This window comes from Styela clava, chromosome 12, assembly GCF_964204865.1.
Source record: "Styela clava chromosome 12, kaStyClav1.hap1.2, whole genome shotgun sequence".
In the NCBI taxonomy this organism is placed as follows: Eukaryota; Metazoa; Chordata; class Ascidiacea; order Stolidobranchia; family Styelidae; genus Styela; species Styela clava.
Genome location: NC_135261.1, coordinates 10,338,547 through 10,363,691, shown reverse-complemented (window position 1 = coordinate 10,363,691; position 25,145 = coordinate 10,338,547). Strand labels below are relative to the sequence as shown.

General features: G+C 33.7%; 3 protein-coding genes across 3 annotated transcripts; 1 reads left to right on the top strand and 2 right to left on the bottom strand.

The window, feature by feature from the left end:
* Positions 1-141: 141 nt before the first annotated feature.
* On the bottom strand, positions 142-3,091 carry LOC120329904 (bcl-2-like protein 2). Its single transcript, XM_039396693.2, has 3 exons — positions 2,721-3,091; positions 1,749-2,228; positions 142-1,254 (listed from the first exon to the last, which is right to left on the bottom strand). Exons 1-3 carry the CDS (start codon positions 2,844-2,846, stop codon positions 1,135-1,137), a joined length of 726 nt encoding a protein of 241 aa, XP_039252627.2. The 5' UTR covers positions 2,847-3,091; the 3' UTR covers positions 142-1,134.
* Positions 3,092-5,761: 2,670 nt separating this feature from the next.
* Positions 5,762-7,490, top strand: LOC120329257 (uncharacterized). Its single transcript, XM_078118694.1, has 2 exons — positions 5,762-5,986; positions 6,464-7,490. The coding sequence occupies exon 2, from the start codon at positions 6,465-6,467 to the stop codon at positions 6,879-6,881; it is 417 nt and encodes a 138-aa protein (XP_077974820.1). The 5' UTR covers positions 5,762-5,986; position 6,464; the 3' UTR covers positions 6,882-7,490.
* Positions 7,491-7,980: 490 nt separating this feature from the next.
* LOC120329229 (uncharacterized) lies at positions 7,981-24,096 on the bottom strand. Its single transcript, XM_039395788.2, has 18 exons — positions 23,906-24,096; positions 23,149-23,268; positions 22,752-22,875; positions 21,971-22,108; positions 21,666-21,744; positions 21,053-21,183; positions 20,335-20,522; positions 19,697-19,793; positions 18,914-19,108; positions 17,926-18,040; positions 17,286-17,451; positions 16,765-16,844; positions 15,348-15,593; positions 14,488-14,688; positions 13,546-14,033; positions 10,863-10,914; positions 10,294-10,456; positions 7,981-9,283 (listed from the first exon to the last, which is right to left on the bottom strand). The coding sequence occupies exons 1-18, from the start codon at positions 24,064-24,066 to the stop codon at positions 9,154-9,156; spliced, it is 2,874 nt and encodes a 957-aa protein (XP_039251722.2). The 5' UTR covers positions 24,067-24,096; the 3' UTR covers positions 7,981-9,153.
* Positions 24,097-25,145: the final 1,049 nt, after the last annotated feature.

Genomic DNA, 25,145 nt, shown 5'->3' with positions numbered 1-25,145 from the left:
CTATAAATGTAATGGTGTGCGTAACACTATGCATCACAGAGCTTATTTGTATAAATGGCCACTTTCGATCACTGATCTTTCCTTCAAGGCTACTAAGTACATAAACTGAAAATCCCTGCTTAAAATTACACAACAAAAAAATTAGTGATTTTCGATTTTTATTTTTCATAAAACATCACCAGCGAAATATCCTTCAACGACACCAAGTATCAAAAAGTACGCTTGTCAAGTATTGAGACTGAAACAAGATAGTGTCAGTTACAACCATAATACGATCCATTCAATTCACAATATTATCAATTACAACAATGCGATTACAGGTAACGGAAACTTGACTAAAACAACAAAAAATCACTGCATGCAATTAGGCAGGCTTGTAGTCTGTTTTTCAGATGTAAAAAGTAATAGTGCCTTGCTTTGTTGCACCATGATAAATCAAGCAGCTAGCTACATAGATGGGTTAAAACAGCACAGGCCGCTGATAAATAACACAACAGTGAAATAATGTCAAATGAAATTTTATATGTACACTTGGGATATACGAAAATAAGTGCACTGTGTAACTCGAATTAGAAATTCTTTACATACATGACCGGTCATAATCATTTGATCAACATTTTTGAAAGAATTTAAAAAACGATGCTAAAAGTAAATCGAAATAACCTTGTATATCCAAAGGCAGGTCAAATAAAAAAAGAATTTTCGAAATAAGTTATAATTTTCTAGTCAAATTTATAATCACAATTTATACACTAAAATTGGTAAACATAAATTTTAAAATTTTGATCAATAGCGATCATTCTCATTTTTACAGGTGTAGTATTTTCAGAATGCGGATCTTGAATTTTATACAAAGATGAAGTGTAGAGAACATCTTGCAGTCTGACAAGTGAACTTTGCGTATTATGGTATTCATTGATGAAATTTCACATTATACTGCGATTTGCGAACTCGCAAAAAAATAAATTGCAGAAAACACAGTATTATAAATGAACAATGAAACAATTGGAAATGCGCAAGTAAATATTTAGATGATGGATTTAAAATCATTCTTGGCCGAGCCGAGTTAAAATTACAAAGCCTGGCCAAAAATAAATTAACTTCCAACATCCAAATGAATATAAGTAGTATTATTCACTGTCTGCCGACGGCGAGAGACGCGATTGCACCTAATCCAAGTCCAGCATAAATGAGTCCTTTCCAAACTTTCTTTTCTTCTGACGCACCGTCATCGAAAAATTTGATGAAACCAGCCTGAAAATAAAATAAGATCGGTTAGGTTTTAGATCTTTAATAGGTACTTGAAATGTACTAAACAAAATGTGTAGTTTTATTGTTGTATAAAGTAGGGCGTTTAGTTTTATTGTGTATACAGAAGCGGTACAGAGATTTTAAAAGTCTTTTGAGCGTTACATTGTGAAGTCGGAAACAATGGGTCTTTCAAAATTGAAAGAAAAAAAAGCTTTTTGAATGAGGTTGAGTCACGATAGAAATATTTCGATTGGTTCCCGTGTTGTATATGAACCACCTAGTTTCGTTACGCTGAGTAAACTAGAATATGCGACACCCACGGGAAAACTATACATTGAATGGTAATTTATATATAAAATCATATCTATATTCATAAATTCCATTGGGGGATAGTTTGGTTATAATAGTTATATGCTGTTTCAAGCCGTGTCATGGGCACAGCTTTAAAGAAAATCGTGATAAATGCAATGAGAAGTTACTAAAGAATTTATTCTCACCCATCCGCCATTCTTTTCAATCCATGATTTTTTATGTGTTCCGACATATTTTCCAACAAAATCAATAATGTTTTCAATATCCTCACCACCCTCTTTTTCCATATTATTGAGGGCTAAAATTCCCCCCAGTACAAAGAGGGATACAACTCTTCCCCAATTGTCTTGTCTGTCTTTGGAAATTTCTTGAGCGATCATTAAAAATACACGCTGGTTATGAGTTAATCCAATATGCTCTGGATTTTTTGAAGGATTACTATAATGGAGACGTTTTGACATTGCATTTACAACAGTTTGATGTCTATCGACGAGTTCATCACCAACACGTCGAAGTGTTCTTGCTGCTTTACTCTTTGGAGATGATGGCGTAGGTTCAACTTTGTATTTGATATAATCTCTTGCCAATGATCGAGCCTCTGATTCAATGGTGATTGGTTCATCTATGTCATCAATTGGTGATGGCAGGTCACTTGCGCTTTGATTCTTTAAAATATCACAAAATATATTTATTCTATCTATTCAAATTATTTATCATTTTATACCAAAGCACTAGTTAAAGCTTTATAGTCACGAAAAGATAGAAAATTCTGAACTTATAAATCTGAGAGCTTCATGCAGTCATATTTTCAAATTTTCTTCTAATAACAAAATATATCTTCCGATAGTCTTATGACAGTATGATGAAGTTGAATTATTTTTCAAGTCATTACATTTCAAGTCTGTAAATTTCAAACTTGCTTTCAGCAGTTCAGGCAGTCAGGTAAATTTTGAATAACATCAAGTTTTTACAAGCAGTCAGGCACCTGTTTTGTAGATATATAGAATTTTCATTTTTCAACATTAAAAAATTCACAAATCAGAAGTTTAAAGGCCTGCTTACACCGTAATTATATATATTTTTTAATGGTAAAATGAAAAGTGATCGCGGGACTTAATTTTTATTCTGTCCAAAAATGTAAAAAGATGGTCACTTACCATACTCGAATGAGGCGAAATCTTTAGTTGAGACATAGGTGACAGACATCGATGGTTCGATAGAAATATATTTCTGCCCATTCTGGGAAACATATCCCCGCCTGGTTTCTCTGTAGCAGCTGCCATTTCTAACCTGTACAACCGACGCGAAGTATCGAACAGAGACAGTAAACGATTGACGCCGATTCAAAAAGGCGTTCGCTTTCGCAACAGCAAACAAGAATATCGTAAGGACTAACAGCAAATATGCTCAAGGCAGGGCTGATTCATTATATTATAGTGCCGTCGATAATTTTTCTTCTCCTAATGTTTAATTTAAAGAAACACAAAACGCCGAAACCTTTCTATCTTTATTGTTTGTTTGAGAAGATAAAAACCATCCTTTGAAAAAAAAGAACCGAAAGGCTTGTTGACTTGTTAGCGCCACTGAGTGGATTATTCCATGACGTAATTCTCTCGTCGAGAACATTCCCTTTTTCTATTTTAAAAGATCTAGAAACGACTTTCTCTCATTCAATCACATGACCAATTTACGTCACGAAAAATTTGATGTTATGAAGATAAAACGCAGGATATTCACGTTATGTATTGTTCTGGATATAACACCCATTTCCAAAGTAACTTTTTAATCGACATGCTAGAAAGTAAGTTCATACACACAAAGTATTGTGGGATAATTTCATACCATCGCGAAAATTTTAAAATTCATTGGATGCAGAAAGTTAGGTTTGAATAACCTTGTCCATTAGGCATTAGTGATTGTAATTACTGGTGACCGTACATTTGAACCCATGTACATTTGAACCCATGCGTATATCCACGGGTTCAATCTATATGCGGGTGCTAAAACCCATGGGTTAGGGTTAGTATGGGTATAACTATCCGTGAAACAAAAAAAATTCCATAGGTGCAATAGCATACAGGTGCAATTGTCATGGGTTCAAATGTACGTGGGTTCAAATGTAATGGAACCGTAATTACTATGTTCGGTGTAAATTACCTTTTAAATAATATAGGTATAAGTTTATTTCGACTCCATAATCAGCATAACTAGGGATAAAATGATTAAAACGTACTAAACGTACAGAATATAAAATTGAAGGTTTTGCGAAGAAGAAGTGGTACGTGTTCACTCACCTAAAATTGTTAAATTATCTTACACACGCTCAAACGTATCGACCCCCTCCCCCCGCACACAACTATAAACGAATTAATATGTAAAAATGCGATAAACTTGTGGTAAATTACATATCGTAATATTCAAAAATAATATAATAAAAGTAAAAAACTATTTGCCACATCACATTAATATTTGTTTAATCGTTTCCACTGCCAAATTGATCGATTCTCTAATCGGGATTGAACAGTGAAATTTTTTTTTCATTGAAAACATATCGCAAAGCTGATTGAAATTGGAGTCAAAAGTCAAATTGTTCAACCAAGATGCCAGAATTGGTTGCATGAAGAGGCGGCTAGACCACTTTATTCCCCAAATTAGAGCCAATCATTGCCAAATTTTAGTCCAGATTGTAATAAGCACTTAAAGCTGCCGGTAACAGTATCAGTTACTATAATTAAATACCTAATATTAAATACTTATGAATCTTGAGAATTTATCCAGGCGGGCGTTATCTCGAGTGTCTCGCTCAGATTCTTAAAATTGATCTAATAACCAAGACTCTTTTCGCCAAAACTAATCGATAACTATTCTCAAGAAGTTGAATAAAGTTAATATCCGACCTCTATATAGTTGTCTACATAAATTTGAATCGAATTGGATGAATTTTTAACATGTTGGCTCATTTAACAAATTTATTTTTACCGCGCAGCATTGAGTCCGACGATGTTGTAAGAGTTATAATAAATGCTGCTATTTTGTAAATTCAGTTTCACACTTTAACCAATATGGTATCATGTAGCAATACAATGGCACGTGAAAAGATCCGTACTCCATTATCATATTAGCACATCATGGATAGTCGGATTCTATATTTGTCTTATTCAAGGAGAAGATGGGTGCACATGGGTATCAACTAAAGAATTTTAGAATTTAGAATACACATTACATGTTATTAATTTGTCCGTATTTCCCGTTCCCGTTAATGAATGTAAATATATAAAAAACCTAATCGCTTGTTTTAGGCTTCATCGAATTTTCTCATGTCATTGTTTTATATTACGTTGTTGGGGACGTCTTATTGCTTTTATCATTACGTACATTAGATATGATCAGAATAAAAGCAATTTACTTATCATAACTATAGCTTATATAAAAATTTAAACCTATATTTTGTTATTTTCCTTAATATTTCAAGACTTGCTTTTTAGGCAATTTCACCTTAAAATATTTTGATTCATGCTTTTAATGAACACTATCTTATTTCATTTAGTATTGATTGGTAATATATACGTAACCCATAATTCAAAAACATTCAAGTTATAGGAAAAGATTGCTAATGACACCGCCAAATTAATTTTGCCGGGATAAATATGTAAACCCTACCCTATCAGAAATAGCCACTCAAAACAATACTTCACTCAAATTTAGCGTGTTGGAATAGTGGGTGAAATTTACATATTCCTCCACGGGGATAGGTAAGACGATAAGACGGCATAATTATACGACGAACCACGGCGTCTCATCCGGTTATCACTATCAATCCATGATCAGGTAGCCAGTTGTTTGTTTCAGATGTAGGAACTTGGCAGCCGAAAGTGTGGTCATACGATATAATTTGCAGTTTATTTGATTTTATGACAATTTTTCCTATTTCTTTTGTCTCAGGTATTTCTTAACACCGCTCTGCTGATGCCAACCTTCCACGGAGAGGGTGAGCGAACACGTATCAGTTCTTTTGACAACACTACGTGTTATACCTTACTTGGGATTTTGTTAGCTTTTCCCGATTCCGTAATCTTTATATTTATTTCTGTCAATTATTTTATCGTCTTTTATGCTAATTATGGAGTCAAAATAAACTTCTACTTATGGAGCCATAAGTAGTACGCCCATCAGCTGATCGATGGTCCGCCTTTTCTTAATTTCACGAGTCGCCTAGGAGAATGACAACAAAGAATCGCAATACTGTACCAGGCACTAGCAGGCGGAATATATCACAGGTGTTTCACCAGGAACTACGTCATTAGGTATTGACAGTCTTTGAGGGCGGAGGTCTACTGTGGATTACATAACTAAAATTTGAAGTAAATAACAAGAAAACACTTGCATAAAGTGACAAGCAATCATAAACGTTTCGTTTATCAAGGTATGTCGTATAATATTATTTTTTGATACTGGCTGTCTGGGTGGGTTTCTTTTTTGAATAGATCTACTTGTTGCTGCTGTACTGTGTTAGGTTTTTTTTTTTTACTAAATTAGTCACTGGTAAATAAATTTGTTGATGTACGGTACCAGTATTGATTTTGCCAAGTTTTAACCACAACCAATCATTTATAATTTTGTACATTCAGACATTTCTTGTCTTGAGGGCTTGGTACCATATCGTTAGGTTTTTGGATTGGGATTGGCACATACAGACATAATTAAACTGATATAGGGTTAGATAGTAAGTGCTCTGGGTACCAGAACTTATTTTTCTTGATACCGGTATCGGTCCTAACTGCACAGCTACAAATGTAAGTCTAAATGAATCTAACCGATTAATTGAAAAGTTCCTTCCATACAATTATGATTCTTATGTGTTATTCTTTAAAACAAACTTAATATGGTTCTTTTACCATAGAATGGTTCATGAACGACTGAATACTTCTGGAGCTATTATCATGTCAGGAGAAGACACCACTCGTCCATCGACCACATCACCGAAAGCAACCAGAATCCACGAATCACAATCAGAGTCTGCGATGTTTCAGAAATGGATGGCTATTACAAAAAGCGCAAACGATTTACGAACAATGGGCGATTGTTGCGCAAGGCGACAGAGTTTGGGAAAAATCGCTGACACAACTGAACAAACTTTGCGAAAATCTATTTATAGAAGAAGTGACTCATTTCTTTTTATACCAGAAGGACAACCAGTACGAACTTGTACTCTATGTGAGGGGAGTCGAGTAGACTCTGATGACACAGGATTATGTTTTAATGATCCTCCTTCACCATCTCATTCTCACACACATTCAAAAAGAAAAAATACATGCTGAGATTTTAATACCTTCTACCTTAAATGACAAATAGTGTATTTATCATACAATGCCATTTTGCCTTGAATATGCTGTTTTTTTTATATGAAATAGACTTTGCAAGTTGTGTATTAATACCAAGAACTATGAAAAACTACGTCACACACAATACGGTATATCTACCATCCACTGTTACTGTATAAATCTAGTGTTGGTGATTTTTTTTCAGCTGTTCGTCTTTCAGTGGTCAGTGTGTGTTTGACTGATGCATGACCAAACCAAATATAGCTTGTGCATGTATATATTTTAGACTATAGCAGTTGACGTAATTATTTTTTGTTTTAAAATGCATTTTTTTTTTTCAGTGTAATTTGACTTTGAAATGCCTTTCCATTATGCATATTTTTTCTTCTGTCCATTTGAATTAAAAAATTTCAACATTTTATCATTGGTCAATTGTAAGTTGCCTGTAACACTAATCAGCTCTCTAGAAACTGCTATTTTGATTGGCATAGCCAATATACGTGTGTGAATGAAAGCGTGAAATTTGTATATTATTTTTCATCTTTATTATTGCAAATTTTATTTGTACATGTCTGAATAGTGTTATTAAATACATGATGAAAATAATTGGTTGTGCACTCTTTTATAAATGATTTTGGAATTGTGTTTCAGGCTGTTAAGACTGAGTGGTAAAAACTCTGATCAGCCAGAGCCAGCAGCTGAAATATAACTGTGGCAAGACTTCCATCCAATAGGATTTACATATTTATCCCGGGGGTGAGGAAAGTTGATAAGACGACTTAATGATATGGAGAAACCATGCATGGGCTTTCATTCAGTTACCAGTCCCATGTTGAGTATGGGGTTTGTCAGCCAGTTAATCGTTTTAGGAAGCATGGACTTGACTCAAAGCTACATCTAATATCACTGAGTTGAAATTGGCACCCTGCAGCAACTCCAATAGAAAACGATGACCACACCACAGCATACATTTTGTGAGACATGCCCCCACCCTGGCGTCCCCCATGCTTACTTGTGCAGAGACTTGTTGAGTGCTAACTTGCGGAAAGTAAAAAACGCATACTTTAATACCCATATTTTCCAAAAACTTTCTAGGTTTCCTGAAAAGTGTACATTGCTATCTATTCAGATAAAACTCCTCCATCTGTCAAGCAGACATTGATTATTTTGCACTGGTAGAGCATCATTTACAGTTTACACCACCGCTGATCATAAAAAAAAACAATAACGATATCCATGATCTTATTCGATAAAAATATAGAATAAAAAAGCACGAATAAAATAGTAAAATTGTATATTGCCTCAAAATTGCCTCAAAATATCAGTAATACAAAAAAGTTAGGATATAGTACAGTATACAGATGCTTGGAATTAGACAAGTATCTCACCTATATTAATAAAAGTTGGAAGCACAGATTTCAATGACCATATCAAATAATAGCGTTCGAATGGCTAATACTTTCATTGCTATAATCATACTATAGAAAAGGGGAGTGCAACCTGCGGCCCGCTGAGAAGTGCCAATTTTGTATGATGTGCGGCCTGTGAAACGAGTTTTTAATTTAGTTTAACCTGGTACGGGCGAGTAATTCCAATTTCTTTGTGTTGTAAAGCCTATATCTGAGTCTAATTCATTATCGATGACGTTACAATGCCTTAACAGCTAGCTTGTGCGAAACGATCAACACATGTCATCAGACCAATAATGAAAATTTGTGACTGCTGCAAGTCTGCAACTACTAAAAAGCCTGTATAAAATAAAAGTACAGGCTTTACCCTTGCTACAGAGCAATGGAAATCAAAAAATCAATATATTTTGTGTTAGCAACTACCGGTAGGTAATATTTGTGTACGTTGCAATCTGTGAAGCTGGTGATACAACTTATCTTGCATTACTAGCTCCAGTTTGATCCGATTTTATATTTCGCACAGGTAAGACTACTAAACGATATGCAAGACGCTCGTTTGGCTACAATTTCATATTTGAAATGGAAGCTAATCAGTTGCTAATATTCAAGATTTGTGACTCAAAACACTTGGAATTTCGGGAATTGGAATATAGTTTTGGGCCACCGTTGACCCACTTGGCTAGCAACTGATGTTTAGGGTCAGGCGAAGCTACAACACAATCCTGTGATGGTGAATATAGCAATTCGCCAGCACATAATCATCCAGAATTTTAAATGTTGCATATGTATGCAAATGGTTCACTCATCACAATATCTGCCCTGATTTAAATTAAAATGAAACTTCACACTCAATAAATGTTTCACTTGATCTTCAGACCAAATAGTTTTCTTGTTGCCATCATTTTTAATTTGATTTGTTCCACGTCACTCTCCTCAGTTTCGGGAGTGTTGATTATTACGTTTTCTTCTTTCGGAGATAGAGCTGTACGTCTATAAAGACAAGGTGAAAATATTCAAATCACATTATTCGTACAACAAATTTAAGATATGGGCATACTTTGCCAAAACAAAACAGCTTATGTCATAATATATTCACAAAAAGATTTGAGGGTAGTTGAGGAATTTCCAGTTACACATACACTATGCTCTTTCTGATACTGAAAAGTTCAAATAAGGGCTGACAATAGGAGTTTGTGTGACTATTTTAAATTGCATATCAAAAAAATCACAATCAGTCAGTTAAGTATTGGATTACTATTGGACAATAAGTGGATATACAGTATATATTGATTTGGTATTATGTTGTTCTTGGAATTCTCATTCTTATTGCTCTCCCACTACTGGACTTTGAAATTTGTGGTGTTTGGAGATCGTTTTTGTTGTTTGTTATTACTTTCATTTATTTCAAAAATCTTTGTGTGCCAGATGGCATTTGCTTTTTGTGTGAGTGATGATGTCATCAAAATAAAATAAAATTCGCCTTTCGGCGCTTCCGCAATCATCGCGATCTGGTGGCCAGTTGGAGTCGCAATGATTATGCTTCTGTATCGATACTGTGAAGGATTAGATAGATACCCCTGGACCAATTTAATTAAAATATTTTTGTGGGCTCTATGGATTTCGTTTTTTGTGTGCAATGACCTCATCAAAATTAAAAATCTCGCACTGTGTGGTCGCCTTCATTGTTGTCTGGTGATCGTGATTGAATAGTCGTGGAGATTGTGGTACTGTACTGTGACAGATTGCATACCTGTACCAGTTTGTTATTTAAGCAAAGCAGTGTACAAGTAGCCCATATTACATACAAGCTATGGATAACACTTTCAATTGAAAATCCCAAAAAAATTTTCAATAAACAACAGACAATGAAAAATCAAATTGCTGAAAAATATTATTATCAAAAATATCAAATTAAAATATTTGTTTTTCATATAAATAAAGCCTAGTGCAGTATTCCAAGCTTCTGGTGTGCCTTAGATAGAAACAATTACCAAAAATACCTTTTCGTTGCAGGCTGATGGATTGTTTTCGTAAAAAGTGAAGTGATTTTTGGTTGATTTTTTAACTTCTCTGTCATTGGTGACTTTTTAGGTTTCTTGTGCTTCATTGATTCTTTTTTTCGAAGCCCACTTGCCTTTGCACTTCCGAAATACTTGGATTTGACTAAATAATAAAATTGTTGGGATAAATATAGTGATGTATATGACAAAGGCATTGCATATTGAATGAATATGTTGCGTCAAAATTATTCTCAGATGGATAGTTGTGAAGTGTGCATATTTTAGACATACACACATAGAGTTCGGTAACTAGACTGGTGTTTTATAAATGATACTATTTTCAGAGAATCTCATTTATTGTTATCAAATAGAAACCTATAATTTACATTTGAAAAAATCGTTCGAATTACAGAAAATAGAAAAGATACAGTTTTGAAAATTGAACATTTTTACATACAATAATCATTAATAGTATTATTGCCTTATTGGTATATCATATTACTAACAATAATATAAACAAAAATAACATTTTTCATAACTGAACATATCTAGTAATGAGCAAAGTTTACCTAAACCTGATGAAGGCTGTGGTGGTGTCTTTCTATTCAGACCTACCGTTCTCTGTGAATAAATATCAGATTTAATAAATAAGAGAAAACACAGTAGATGCCGACCTAACCACTTGCAGTGCTACATTTCATTAATGTCGTCAATAGTATGATAGAATAAAAAATAAAATATTTTATCATGTAATCACCATAATATACCATGAAAACTTTTTATATGACTTTGTTTTGTGCTGGTTGAAGCCTAATAAACAACTAAGCGAACAAGAAGAAATGAAGGCTTCTCAGAAAATAAGTTTGGCGGCAGGGATGACCATTTCCGAATACTAAACTATTCCGAATACATTCTAAAATAATGTTTTCGAATCTGGAATTCCGAATACATTCTAAAATCGAAAATAACACATTTTTGTTTTAGTTTATTAAAACCCAGTAAAGTAGGGAATAAGCTTCAATAGAAATATCAGAATAAAGCCACAAACCAACAGTATATGTACACAAAGTAATTGATAGTTTATAGCTCTCAATAAAAAATAATAGCAACTTGTAAGTTTATTAAAATTATTCACTTTGTACAAATGACCATATGAAAAGTTAGCCAAGGAGTTGTCTGGCGCTTTCTATCATTGGTACCATAATATTACGATAATAGTCAAGTCTATTGACAAAAATACTACTTGTATTCAGATAATTGTGTATATTTTCTGTGAATAATCAAATTTATTGACAATACAGGCAAATATTTAAGCTTAGAGTATTCTACTACCTACCAGTATATTTGTATATTAATTTATGTGAACCATATTGTTAATATGTGTAACATATTGTTGTGTTTGAATTTAGAAATAAATTAATAGAGAATAGATGACCACCACTGCCAGCCGCGCATCCAGGATTTTCGAAATCGGAAATTCCCATTGCCGCATGTAACACCCACCGGACACCGCGATTCCGCGCTCGTTAAAAGAGCCGTCTTTTCAGCGTGTAATGATTATCCTGTTGCATAAAATATTCAATCCATGACAACTACGAGATTCTAAAATATCTTTATATATTAATTTAATGTGTCCAACGTAACTCGCGGTTGCTTCTACTTACATCAAAAAAACATTATTATTCGGACCACGGCAATCTGTGACCTGAAAGTACGAGATAAACCGCCTGATGTATTTAATTTTAGTACGTATTCTTGCAATCTTGCCAACTCGGTATCGCCGTTAAAAAAATCTCAAATAATGATATAAAATCCTGTTAAGTCTAGTGTATGATTCATTTCATACAATGAATATACATATAAAGTTTAGCAGTAAATTAAAAATACATATTCATCGCCGCGATTATGCCACCTGTTAAAAAAGTCGACTTTCACATCAAATGATATAACAACGAATATATATTTTTCTGTTGTGCAAAGTGATGAATTCGTGACCGATACGGGCATATTTAAAATGTCTTGCTTTATTAATTTAATTGTCCTCAATTTAACCTGCGGTTGCGTCGACAAAATAAAATCCTCACCACTCTTATATACCCTTGCAATCCGCGATCATAAGAATAAAAACCTGTGGTAAACTGCCGATTAAATAATGTTCAGATCCGTATTTTGCGAATTCGGCAAATATTTAGATGTAGGCCTACTTGTTAACAGTGACTCCGCTCAATCGAAATGCTGACACTCTGATTATTTTCAGATAAAACCGTTCGAAAAATCCATAAATCTGCTGTAACATCTCAGAGTAAAATTTATTTCATCACAATAAAATTGATTGAATATACTTTAGATTAATTATATTATATACATCCTCACAACCCGAGAAAAAGTCGCGTTTCAAACCTTGTATAATGTTAACACGAAAATATTCGACGGCAATTTAAAGTAATGAATAATCAGGCAAATCCCGCCCTCAATTCGTGACGATATGTTTCTAAACGCCCGACCAAACATAATGTGTACGGTAGGCCCACGAAATTTTGCGATTTTCACTGCCTAGAAAAGCGTTTTGATAAATTTTCGCGGGCCTCAATAAAACATATTTTGTTTGCGGTTTTATTTTCAGTATTTTAAATTGCCGCTTTTCAATCAAAAAGTTGCGTTGTCTTTAGAAACTCGCCGCCGATAACGTATTTACCAGATTCACAATTCCGTGCGGGTACAAAAATAAAATAATTGTCGTCGTTATCTGGAACAAATTTGTGGAAAATTTTCGTTTTAGAGAAAATAACACAAACGTAAAGGCGTTTACGGCCTAAATAACACGTTACGCTGAAGAGTGATGAAAACAATCACGCGCAAGTTTCTATTGAGAGTGTTTTCATTCAACGGAAACGTCTTGGAAGCGGCGTCGAAAATGTGTGACGTCACACGAATATTCGATATTCTTATGAACGCTAATTCCGATATTCGAATGACGAGATATTCGAATACATTCGAATACTTTATTCGAATTGGCCATCCCTGTTTGGCGGAATACAATACTGAAGAAAAAGCCAGAAAACAAACATACATCGTCTACTTCTGGGTATGACACTGACAGCCAAATGGCGCTATCCCTTTTAAGATATAATTGATTCATTTTATAGTTTTCATCTAGACTTGCACAAGGCTTGTTAAAGCTTGGGGCTGACTGCGTTCACATAGGTTGCGGTGGTGGCCTGAGGACATCCATAACTGTACTAAGGAACTTACTTGACGTTTCTTCGGCATATTGAGAGTGTCATCAATATAAGGTATATTTTCTTCATCCGAGGATAAAACAATAGGTTCTGATAATTGTTGAGGTAAAGTAGTTCCAGAGGTTGAATTTTTCCCATTTAATATAATTTCATTCTCGTATTTTTCAATTGAAATGAAATCCTCGTATGATACAGCCTCTGGTGATAATTTTTTTAACGACACAGTCAATTTTTGTGGCGTTAATTGCAATTGTAATTTTTCTATATTGTTTAGTTTTTCTGTTCCTTTTTCGGAATTTATATGAATTTCAGATTTTGTAAAAACGGGATCGTCTATGAGAGGTATATCCTCATTTGTTTCGTTCATATTTAACTCAGATTCAAAATTATCCCTTTCATTTCCTGATGTTCGGAGATACAAGATTTCATCCATATTGTTATTTTCATGGCTAGTTTCTTGGCTTTCTTCCTTATTTGAAGAAAATATCTCCTGTACCTCAACTGAAATACAATTTGTGATTGAAATAAGAACTAGGTATTAGTTTAGAATGGTCGAAAAAATCTGCTGTTGTGTCAATGAAGTAATTAAAATTATTAAAAATTATTTAAGAAGTAAATTCACAATGCCAAGGGGCAGTAAATCTTCCAGCTTAGAATAGATTCATAATACTCTCAAATAAGCAGTCGCCAACGTCGTAGAAGATCAGTCGCAATCATACGACTGTTTGAGTAACAGTGACAACTGACTGAAGTTCGAATAAATAGAGAGTACTATTAGAATAACTGTAACTGAGGATATTTAAATGAAGCCAGCGATGACCAGTTTTTCACTTTAGATGTATGAACTTTATTTGAGTTGTAGTATAAGATGAAATATATAAATAGAACGAAAAAGTGCTTTATAAACAAGTTACAATACAGTATATATTATTACAAATAAATTTTCCGACCATACCTTCATTGTTAATTTCAACCTCCATTTTATGAGGTTGTATCACTTTTCTTTTAAACCTTTTTAAACAAGCAGGAGTACCGCGAGGTGAAGTTGATGCTTTCCTTTTGTTGTAAATAGAAAACTCTGACTTTATTTTATCTGAACCATCAGTCAATACAGCGAATGGATTTTTCCGTTTTAAAGGCGTTACAGATGTGCTTTCTGAATAAAAAAAGTATTAATCATTTATTGAGAGATAAGAGCACTATTTTCGAATGAAAATATTCATAATTATTGCTAAAATTAATTTATTGTATTCCAAATAGATATAATTATAATATGCAATTCAGGAGTCCTGCTGCACACTAACACAAATATATTTCTGTAACGTTTCGTCTGACCGAAATCACATTCAGACAAGCAGTTTACAACAAAGACAAGGACAAAGAGACAAAAAGGGACCGGCATTGTTGTAAACTGCTTGTCCGAGGAAGTCTGATTTTGGTCAGACAAAACGGTACTGAAATCTATTTGTGTTAGTGAGCAGCAGGACTTTTGAATTGCATATTATGGAATTTTTATTCCTGCTACAGTAACCTTTCATTATACGCATACAGATCCACTAGCGCAGCGCAAAGGCATTGAGAAAGGATTGGGAGTTCGTCTCCCGTAACCTTTACTGATAGATATAATTATATAGTCAATCTCACCCCATTGAAAGATTCTCAAATATAGTGTAAATTGCTTTGAATATGACCATAAAATCGACTAAGTAGCTTTTTTAACTTTAGTGGTCGGCTGTAACTTCAACTCAGAAATCAATCTCATATGTTTCTGAGTGCGTGTGCGAGCAAATTTCTTAATAAAAATTTTATACTCACTCTCAACTTTTCTTGGCAATAATGGAGATCTGATATCATTTTGCTTTTGATATTCTTGTAATTTTCCCAGCAAATATTTCTGCTTTTTTGGTGACTTGATTGAATGTATGGATAACTGTTTTGTTGGTGATGATTTTCTTTCTATTGTGACTTTTGTTTCAATTTCTTGTAAAATTTCATTAAGTGTTCCATCATCTGATAGAGTAGGTTGAGGTATAATGCTGCCATTTGATGTCTCTGGTGTTTCTAAAGTTGAAAGATCATTTTTGGACACGTTTAGTGGCCATAACGATAGCTTCAAAATTTTGTTGTTATTGTTATTTGTCTCCGTCTCCATTTTTAAAAAATCGCTTTTCTTTTCGAATACTGGACCAATTGCTTTGATATTTTCAGTGGTTAAAGATGGAATTTTTCTCCAGAAGGCTATTACTTTTTTTCTCGCTATGACGTCATCAAAATTATTGCCACTGGGTGGCGCTACGTGTCCATATATTTGAGCATAGCTCTCTTGTTTCTAATATAGAAGTTAAAGAACTATGCAAAGCTATAACTCTAAATAGCAACTTGTTTGTTCAAATTATACAGGTTTGAGATAGGATTAGGATCGATAATATAAAAGAATTGTTAGCCACGTTGTCAAATTTACAACATTTCAGCAAAATTCATTTATAAAGATTACCGTACTTCCAAGTTAAAGCTTTACTTTGATTTGAGAAAAGCAGCTGGATTGCCTAACCAATGTAATAAAACCATGCTAGAGGTGTAGATGTAGGGTACAGGCAATTGGATAGATTAATAGTTCTCAAACTTTAATTATCAATGCCCCACTTACAAAGACATTCTGCTCTTCTCTAAAACAAATAAAATAGAAATACCAGTTCCTATCAGTTATTTTATGCAACACATTAAGTAATAAATACGGTGAATAAAAGAATAAATGAATCACAGTTTTTTCTATAGTTCACAGCCAGTTTACTTCAAATTAATGTAATCATCGAAAAAGGAATCACGGTAGGGAAGGCTTTTGCTCGTTGCGCTCAGATATCCACTCCATGGCCTCTCAAGGGGGCCAGTTAGAAAAACCCTGAGCTGGACAAACCAGACCAGCGTTTTACTAATGGAGTCAAACTAAATTGACGACTAATTATACAATCACCTAACCCAGAGTGGTCCCTTTGCGGGCCGCAGTTGGGGAAAACCCAAAAGTGATCAAAATACTGCGAGTTTCGTTACTTTAAATATATTAAAAAATGAGTTTACTGTTCTAATCAGCCTATTGTTATATAGCATGGGTGGCGTTTTTTTTGCTTAACAAAGTTTCCCTTCATTTTCTTTTCCTTTTCCGATCCGTGTGACAGGGTTTGTATGACCCTGACCTAACCCATAAAATAGTTGAGTGTAAACAAAAATAAATTACCATCGACATGAGTAATTGTTGAAGAGTGATCGTCACTGTCTTCAATAAATGAAGGATTGTTATCGGCAGCAGCAAAAAATCTAAAATGTACAAGTTGAGTTGGTTGTGAATTTTCCACAATGTAATGTCACTCAATTTTTTTATTGATATCAGAGCTTGATTCAAAGGATCGAATTCTCTGTTCGTCTTAACTCTTAAGTTAGGAGTCAGAATTTCCGACATTATAATTGTGATAATCAAACTAAAAATTTTAAACAGAAACATTCATTGAGTTCTATACATTCCAAATAAACAACTGAAAGACTCGCATGCTCCACAATTTTTGTTATCTGATTCTGGTTTACCAATACTGGTAGTATTAAGCCAGAATCAAGTTCAAAATTTTTGTCAACTCTGCGTTTTTGATCGCTCGTAGTTTTAAATTGAATATAAATTTTCCCATATTTCCGTAATCCCTGCTTAGTACACAACGACCGAAATTTCAAGAATTATTTGGTTAGTAACATTACATAAATACAAACCTGCTTTTCACAATGCAATTTGAAGAAATTTGTTTGTTATTCTGTGTCATCCTTAGTCGCGATAACTTTCCTGATGCCGATGATTTTGAAGGCACAATGGTAGATTTTGAGGTTTTATACATTTCTAGCAATTCTGTTTGATCTGCACTTATTTTATCTTGATTATCTGAAAATGTAGTAAAGTATGAAACAATATTGAAAAGTAAAATTATTTTTTTGTACAAAACATTTTGATTTTGAAAATGAAATAACAAATGTATAAAATTTCACGATTAAAATTTGAAATAAATTTGTTAATTAATCATTAAATTAAATAATGTGTGAATTAACATGAATTTAAAATGAATGAATTCCAATTTTAGATTGGAAAACTGATGAAATTCTGTTCAAAAGTATTCTAAGATGATTTATCGGTACTCCCATAGTGTGTGTACCAGGTCAGGGTTGGGGCATAATTTATGATTTTCCTTATTTTAGTTCTATTACGACTTACGAGTTCGGGGACTGTCTGTGTATGAACCCCCTGCCCATAGGTTTCAGCCCTTCACACAACTTGATGCAGGGTAGGCGAACATAATTAGTTACTTCCATATTGGTACACATACTTCGGGAGCGCCAAATTATCAATGTAATGTCATACCCTTTGTTTCTTTTTTTATATCTTCGTCCTCTTCTTCATGATCCTCCTCCTCATACTGAGTGAGTACTTCTTTGAGTGCATCATTTTCTCCCAGCAATTCGTCTTGTTTTTTAGACTGTTAATATGGGATTGTAATAAAATAATTTATGAAACATCTTGGAAATAAATAGCTACAAAGTCAACCAAAACATTTTGAAATTTGGTAGAAATGATTTTAGAAAATCACAACCATATAAGATAGGCTAAAACAAGGTTTCGTACACCAGAAAATATAAAAATATAGAAATGCCGTTAAAAAACCGTACGCATTAGGACTTGTCATATCCTGACCATAGACTTGGTGGATGTTCCGTTATTTTAGCGCATAGTTTTGGTTGTTTTCAAAATACAAAATTCGTTTGTATTATTAGGTATGAGAAAGTTCCTAAACTCCACAAGATGGTTAATGTTACCACAGGCTTCCCCCGTCATCAAAGTTCATATAAGCTTAGATTAACTATTCCCAAACGCAGACTCCGCGGGTAGAGCTAGACAAGAGGCCGTTCTTCAATATCTACTACCCTTTTCTTGGCATAAGCCTCGAGATTTTTGAATTGCAAGGTATACTGTGTTATAATAACATGCTAAAATCATGTTAAGGGGGCACAACCACAAGAGGGGCATAGACTAATTTTTGAGGTGGCATGGAGCCGATTAAAAACATTTGACAGATTTGATGTTGTCGCCTTATTTTGGATATTTACATTTCTTTATTTTGAAATATTTATGCTCTATCCGTGTATTTTCAACCTGTTTTTGAATAATGATACTACTTTCCCAATACTATCTGTTATTTGTAGCTTATTGTTAGCTAGTTATTTTTGAGGCGGGGCGCGAGACTTGACAAATTCCAAAAAGGGGGCGCGGCGCGGCTTAAAAAGTTAGAGAACCACTGTGCTAAAACAAGGCCATCACAGATTCATTGGCAGTATGACAGTAAATATCTCACCTTGCTTGAGTAGAGAAACCTCTTCATATCAATGGTTGCTTCCTTTCCTCTCAAAGATACTTTTTCTGGTTGCTTGGCTTTCTCTCTTTTACTATTGACAGCAATAGAATCAGTAGGTTTATTATTGCTGAAAAAATCCTTCTGCCAGATACTAGATCTTCTCATAACACTTTCACCATTCCAACTTTTGCTTTTCTACAAATGGAAAATATTTTTATCATTGATAAATACCTGTTCTGCGTGTTCAAACACAAAAAGGTTGACTAAACCTCCAAATTGACCGAAATCAATATAAGTTATCATTTTGCAAATGTGGAATCTATTTTAACTGAAACATTTGAATTTTGTGAAAGCTAAGGTTAATGATAGTCAAGTTCACAAGTTCAAGATCAGACTCTATATCCACATAGCGTACAATGAATTCAGGCAGCATTGCAGAACCTATGGAAATTCTTTTTTTTTCAACATTACTAGCTTCATATATATCAGCGACTTATCAGTATGCATGAGATGACATTGTTAAAAAAATATGTTGTTATACTTATTCAAGGTTTTTCACACTTCAAATACAAATAGGGTTCTAAACAAGAAGTCACTGATTATTTTCGAACAGACTGAAATTTCTGTTTTCAAACACTACACAGTGTGAAATGGTGGAACAGGAGTTGAATTCGAGATCTTAAACTTTGAGTAAATAATAATCAGGAATAAAGGTTATGAAAACAACAATATTATCACATTATTTATTTGTGTCTTGACTACTTTCTATACGGAGTTACTTACCATCCACGTATCTACATTAAAATCTCCAATACGTTTTCCATTATTAATATCAATATTTCCCCAAGCTATATTTACTGCATGGTCATGTGACATCATACTGAGTAATCATTGAGTTAAAGAATTTATTCTTCAGCAATTTTTCTAGCCTTTCAATATAAACAAGGCTATATACAAGTTCCTCTGAAGTAATGAGATACAATGTTTTTGAAAGGGGCCTGATGTCGTCTGGTTTAACATCCGCCTACCCAATTTAATGCAATATGGGTGAGGTGGCGACATGGCATAATTTTTTGTGAAATAAATGTATTTTAATAATTTAATATTTTATGTTACTCATATTTCACAAACCATAAGGAACACTGTATTATAAGGCCCACTGTCAATAAATTTGTTAGAGTGGATTTTTATTCATACATAAGGCGCGTTGGAGCTACAAGACACAATGGTTTTCGAAGCAATACCGTACTAATTTTGGGTGTAGGCAATGAAGCACTATCTGATCCATACTTTAGGCTTATAAGGCACACAACCGAGTTTGTGAAAAAAGATTCAAAGTGCATCTTATGGTCCGTAAAATACTGTAATTTAACCTTTTATAGGCTTTCATATCATGCATAATGGTTAAAACGAAAGGATACGGTCCAGCATATTGTAAATCTTCCTGCTGTGTGTCTGGTGTATAATCATTGAGAGGAACAATTTTGCGATGTTTTGGATCAACAACGAGTTGGTACAAAAATGTTTTATCTGCTCTTTCAAATCCAATTGCATATTCTGGTTCCACTGGTGCCAAACCTTTGATATATTGATGTAGTTTACGAACAGTCTAGATTAAAGTTTTATAAATTTGCAAGTAGAGAAATAATAATCAACATAACATATGATATAACTGTAAACATATTTAGTTTTTAGGACAGTTGGACGCCTTGTTGTTACCAGAGATATCCAAAAGAATTGAATATTGAAATCAATTCAAATTAATTACATACGATACAATTTTCGAAAATTTAGGAATATTTTATTCTAGATTCATTTAAAAAGATGATGGGCACAATGTTCTAGCAGTTAATAAAGTATCAGTCCAGGTCAGAGCTTATAGGGAGTGAAAAGGTTGACATTGCCTTTATTATTTAGGCCTACATATTTACAAACTTTAAAAATCATGAGGTACTCATTAACGATCATAAAATTGTGTTTTATTAAAAGGCAACATTTATTATCGTGCAAGTGCCCGGTAATTTTTTCCTGATAATTTGGCGCCACGTGTCATATAAAAGTGAGCTTCTGAAATCTTGGGCCCACAGGGCTATATAGACAGTAAGAAATGTATGTTATGGTAAATAAAAAAACACCAACTTGATAAATATCTTTGTTCTTTGCTAGTTTCAGAGCTTTGCAAGATTTTGCTAAGCCAATTCCTTTGATACTTGGTAGGTAATCACAACCAGACAGAATACACATATGTCTGAATGTTTCGATTGTAAAACCTGGAAGAAAAAACAATTAGGAAATTAATAGCAGACGAAAACTCCTTATTCTTGCATCTACCAATGAGAATTTCGATCAAAAATAGTAGAATGATAGAATGAACAAGATGGAATCAGGGATTTTTAAAACAGAATAATTTACCATTCGAATACATTCTCACAAAAACATTTCGAAATAAATATTTTCTGATTGATTTGTCCAATAAAGTCTATTATTGTGCGAACACCACACCAGATATCAACTGCTTAAAAAGACAAATTTTAAATGAGACTATTCTAAATTATTCATATATGCAAGAATTTATGATATTGAATATAGATATAGCTAATTTTGATTTGATTCAAATATTCTATCAATTTTGTCTCACATAGGCGTTAGTATTAATTTGGGTATTTTAAAATTTTTAAAATATGTTGCACTGTTTTTTAATGTTATATTTTAAAATGAACTTAAGGTTCCATAAAATATAAATTGAAGATACCTTGAAGATTTTTGACCAACTCTAATTTATCTAATGATACTTCTTGTGCTCTACCAGTCAAATCCATCTTTAATATGACCTACAAAACAATGGTTATATAGTATATATTATAGTAGATATAGTATTTCTACCATAAATATTTGTGGGATATCACTGAACATATCCTTGAATTAGTTCAGTTAGGTAATCAAAATCATGATATCTATCTAAAAAGTTTTGTTTTCTTGACTAAAATTTTTAAACGTATTTTTAATAAATATATACTGTCAATTAAACCCCTAGCAATATTGAAAACATATTCAAACCTTCTCACAACCAAAACACAACAAATCTGAATCTTCTGTTACAACAGCTTGAGCGTAACCTTGTTTTAAAAGATATGCAAGTTGTGCGTCTGCTTCATAAGGTGCAACTATACAGTCTATTCCTCGTTCTCTCGCAACCTGAGAAAGAAAAAAAATGTAGACTTTGTTTCCGGGTTGTTAAAATTTAGACTTTCACTCCAGCTTTCAACTCTGAATCAAACTTCGAAAGCAAAACCTTTTTTAAGACAAAATGCAAGCAATTTCTATTAGGTAAGATCTAAAATAACTATGATTTTAGACAAAATTAACAAATTTTACAGAAGAAAACAGTAATTTTGTTAATCTAAATAATCTTTAAATAGCAATTTAATGTCAACTAAATTGTTTGGATACTAGTAGATGAAATTGGTATGTATAATTTGATAGCAAATAGTTTCATAAACTTACAAACAAGTTTCCTGTAACCCTCACCTCAATAGTATTATAAAAAAATAGGAACCCATAAAGAAGTATAATTTCAGCTGCACATAGAAATTTTCTCGGTAAATAACAAACAGAGAATTTTCAAACATTCCTTTAAACCGGGGAGGGCTGTGAGGACGAAAAAATTTACATCCTACCCCGACTTAAGTCATTTATTTTGAGGCCAAAATGTAAAAATCTTGGAAATAGTTTTCACAATAAACTATATAAATCTTCATAGTCTTCTTCAATATCTATGAATATCACACTGATTATAGTATTGGAAAATGTATGTTAATAGAAAAAACATCTAAATTACCTTCATAACTGATAGTGCCATTTGAGGAGTAACACTGACGCATTTTGTAAATGCATCTCTTGCTTCACTCAGTCTTCCTTCTCTTAAAAACTGCTTTCCTTTTTGCATATAAAGTTCCCGACGCCTAAAAATTGAAAATATTTTGTTCAGCATTAAACAGTATCAGTGCCAACCAACAACTGGTAGGCTTACAATTTTAATTCAAATAATTCAAATTCAAATTCTTTTGCGATACGTATTCATTGAGGTGTAAACACATATAAAATGTCTTAAACATATTGCAAACATTGACCTCTTCTTACACTTCGTTTAATTCTAGATCAACCTATTTTCCATTTCCAAAACTACAGATGCATGCACATAGAAAATATCAAAATAGGGTATTTTGAATACTAACTCTCTTCTCTGTTTTTCGACTTCTTTCTTCGAGGGGAGGTGACAACCGTCAAATACGAGAATCGGCCGAACGTTATACGATTCCAACATATCAACAAATTTCATGCAATACTTCACATATCTGCGTAAAGAAGTGAAAATGGAAAAAAGTGAATTGACAAAAATTTCAAACAGTAATACAAATAAAGTGGTGATGTTTTCAATTATTCCCTCCTATATAGGAGGAAAATCTTGAATTAAAACATATTGGATTCTTTATCTATAAACAAACACAATAAAGTATATACGATGTGAATATTAGAAATTAGAGTTTTATTGTATATATATATGTATATAAATATATATCTATAAACATGAAAATTTATCTCGAAGGAAAATTTCAACAATTCATGATTTTAACTATCAGTAGAGTTAGGTGAGACCTAAGTCCCAATCCTTTGTCAATGTCTTTGCGCTAGTGGATTCGTATGCGTATAATGCAAGGATGCTGTAGCAGGAATAAACATACCATACTATGCAATTCAAGTCCTGCTGCACACTAATTAGATAGATACAAATGTATTTATGTGTAATGCTCCGTCTGACCAAAATCAGACTTCCTCAGACAAGCAGTTTACAACAATGGTCACTGATTTCGGTCATATGAAACGTTACAAAAATGCATTTGTGTTAGTGTGCAGGACTCTTAAATTGCATGTCATGATTTTAAGATGTTTGTTTTGTTTCACTAGGCAATTAGAGAAAAGCATTAGACCTACTGATCAGTTTTTTCTCCTTTTGCAAGTTTATCAGCACAAGCAAAAGCTCCTCTGTGTAACCAACAATAGGTATCCACGGCAACACATCTCCCTGCGTATTCTCGTATATGAATTTCACTCGTTGCGTCTTTTAGAAATTTCAGCAATCCCTGGATTCCCATATTAGAGATATTTCACTATTTGTACTATCTGTCTATGAGAAAAAGAGTTTCATAGTTTTGTCGAACAAAATACAGTTCTCAGATTCCAAGATGTGTAGACATTTGGTTTAATGAAACAAACATTCTATTTGTTTCCGAAACAAAGACATATGGCATGACGACAAATGCGTCCCATCGTGCCAAGTTTGTCTCGGTAGTAATTTTAAAATCTCTTAGATGCTGTGGTAAAATTTTTATCATTCGGTAATTTAGATAATTTTTTCTGAGGAATCCAATAAGGGCGTTTTCAGATTTCATTTCCTTTCAATTTATTGTGCACTGTTAGTTTGGCGAGTTGAGTTATGAGTTGATATGGAGGCCCAGACCGAACATCTTTAGAGTTAAATTTGGCCACAAACTAAACATTGCACATTTTTGATCAATTTTTCAAAGACTTCATAGGCATAGCGCTACACCAATTTGATACTGTCTGACTGTAGAATGCCGCTGCTGCAACAATCGTGCAATAGCACAGCCTGGCAGTTGGGCAAATTTATGGGGCTTGATATTGTCCTGTCGTCTGAGCGTTGCATGGTTTGAGTTACGGTGCCAGTAGGATAGGATTCACATATTTATCCCGGGGAGAGGAAAGTCGTCAAGACGTTTAACCATATGGCAGTATAGCGATTAGCGAACCATGGTCTCTCGTGTGATTACCATTCCATGTCGGTGCGATGAGAAGGGTTGGTAGCATAAAAGTCATATGGGGGATGGCAAAATACAGTCAAAAGGTGTCATATTGGGTATGGCGAAATAGGGTCGATGGATACGGTCGAAGTGTGGCAGATTAGGGTTGGCGAAATGCGGTCGAAGCGTGGCAGATTAGGGATGACGAAATGCGTTCGATGGGTGGCAGTTTTGGTCAAACCGTATTTGTTTTCGGAAGCATGGACTTGATGGTGGAGGAAACCGGAACCGACCAAGGCCAGACTGGATTCCATGGCAGGTGCACGACCGAGGTCGCTGGCGCTCTGCAAAAATGCATGAGAGCGAATTCAATTTTGCACGCCGATAATTTACAATTGCTCACCAATAAAATT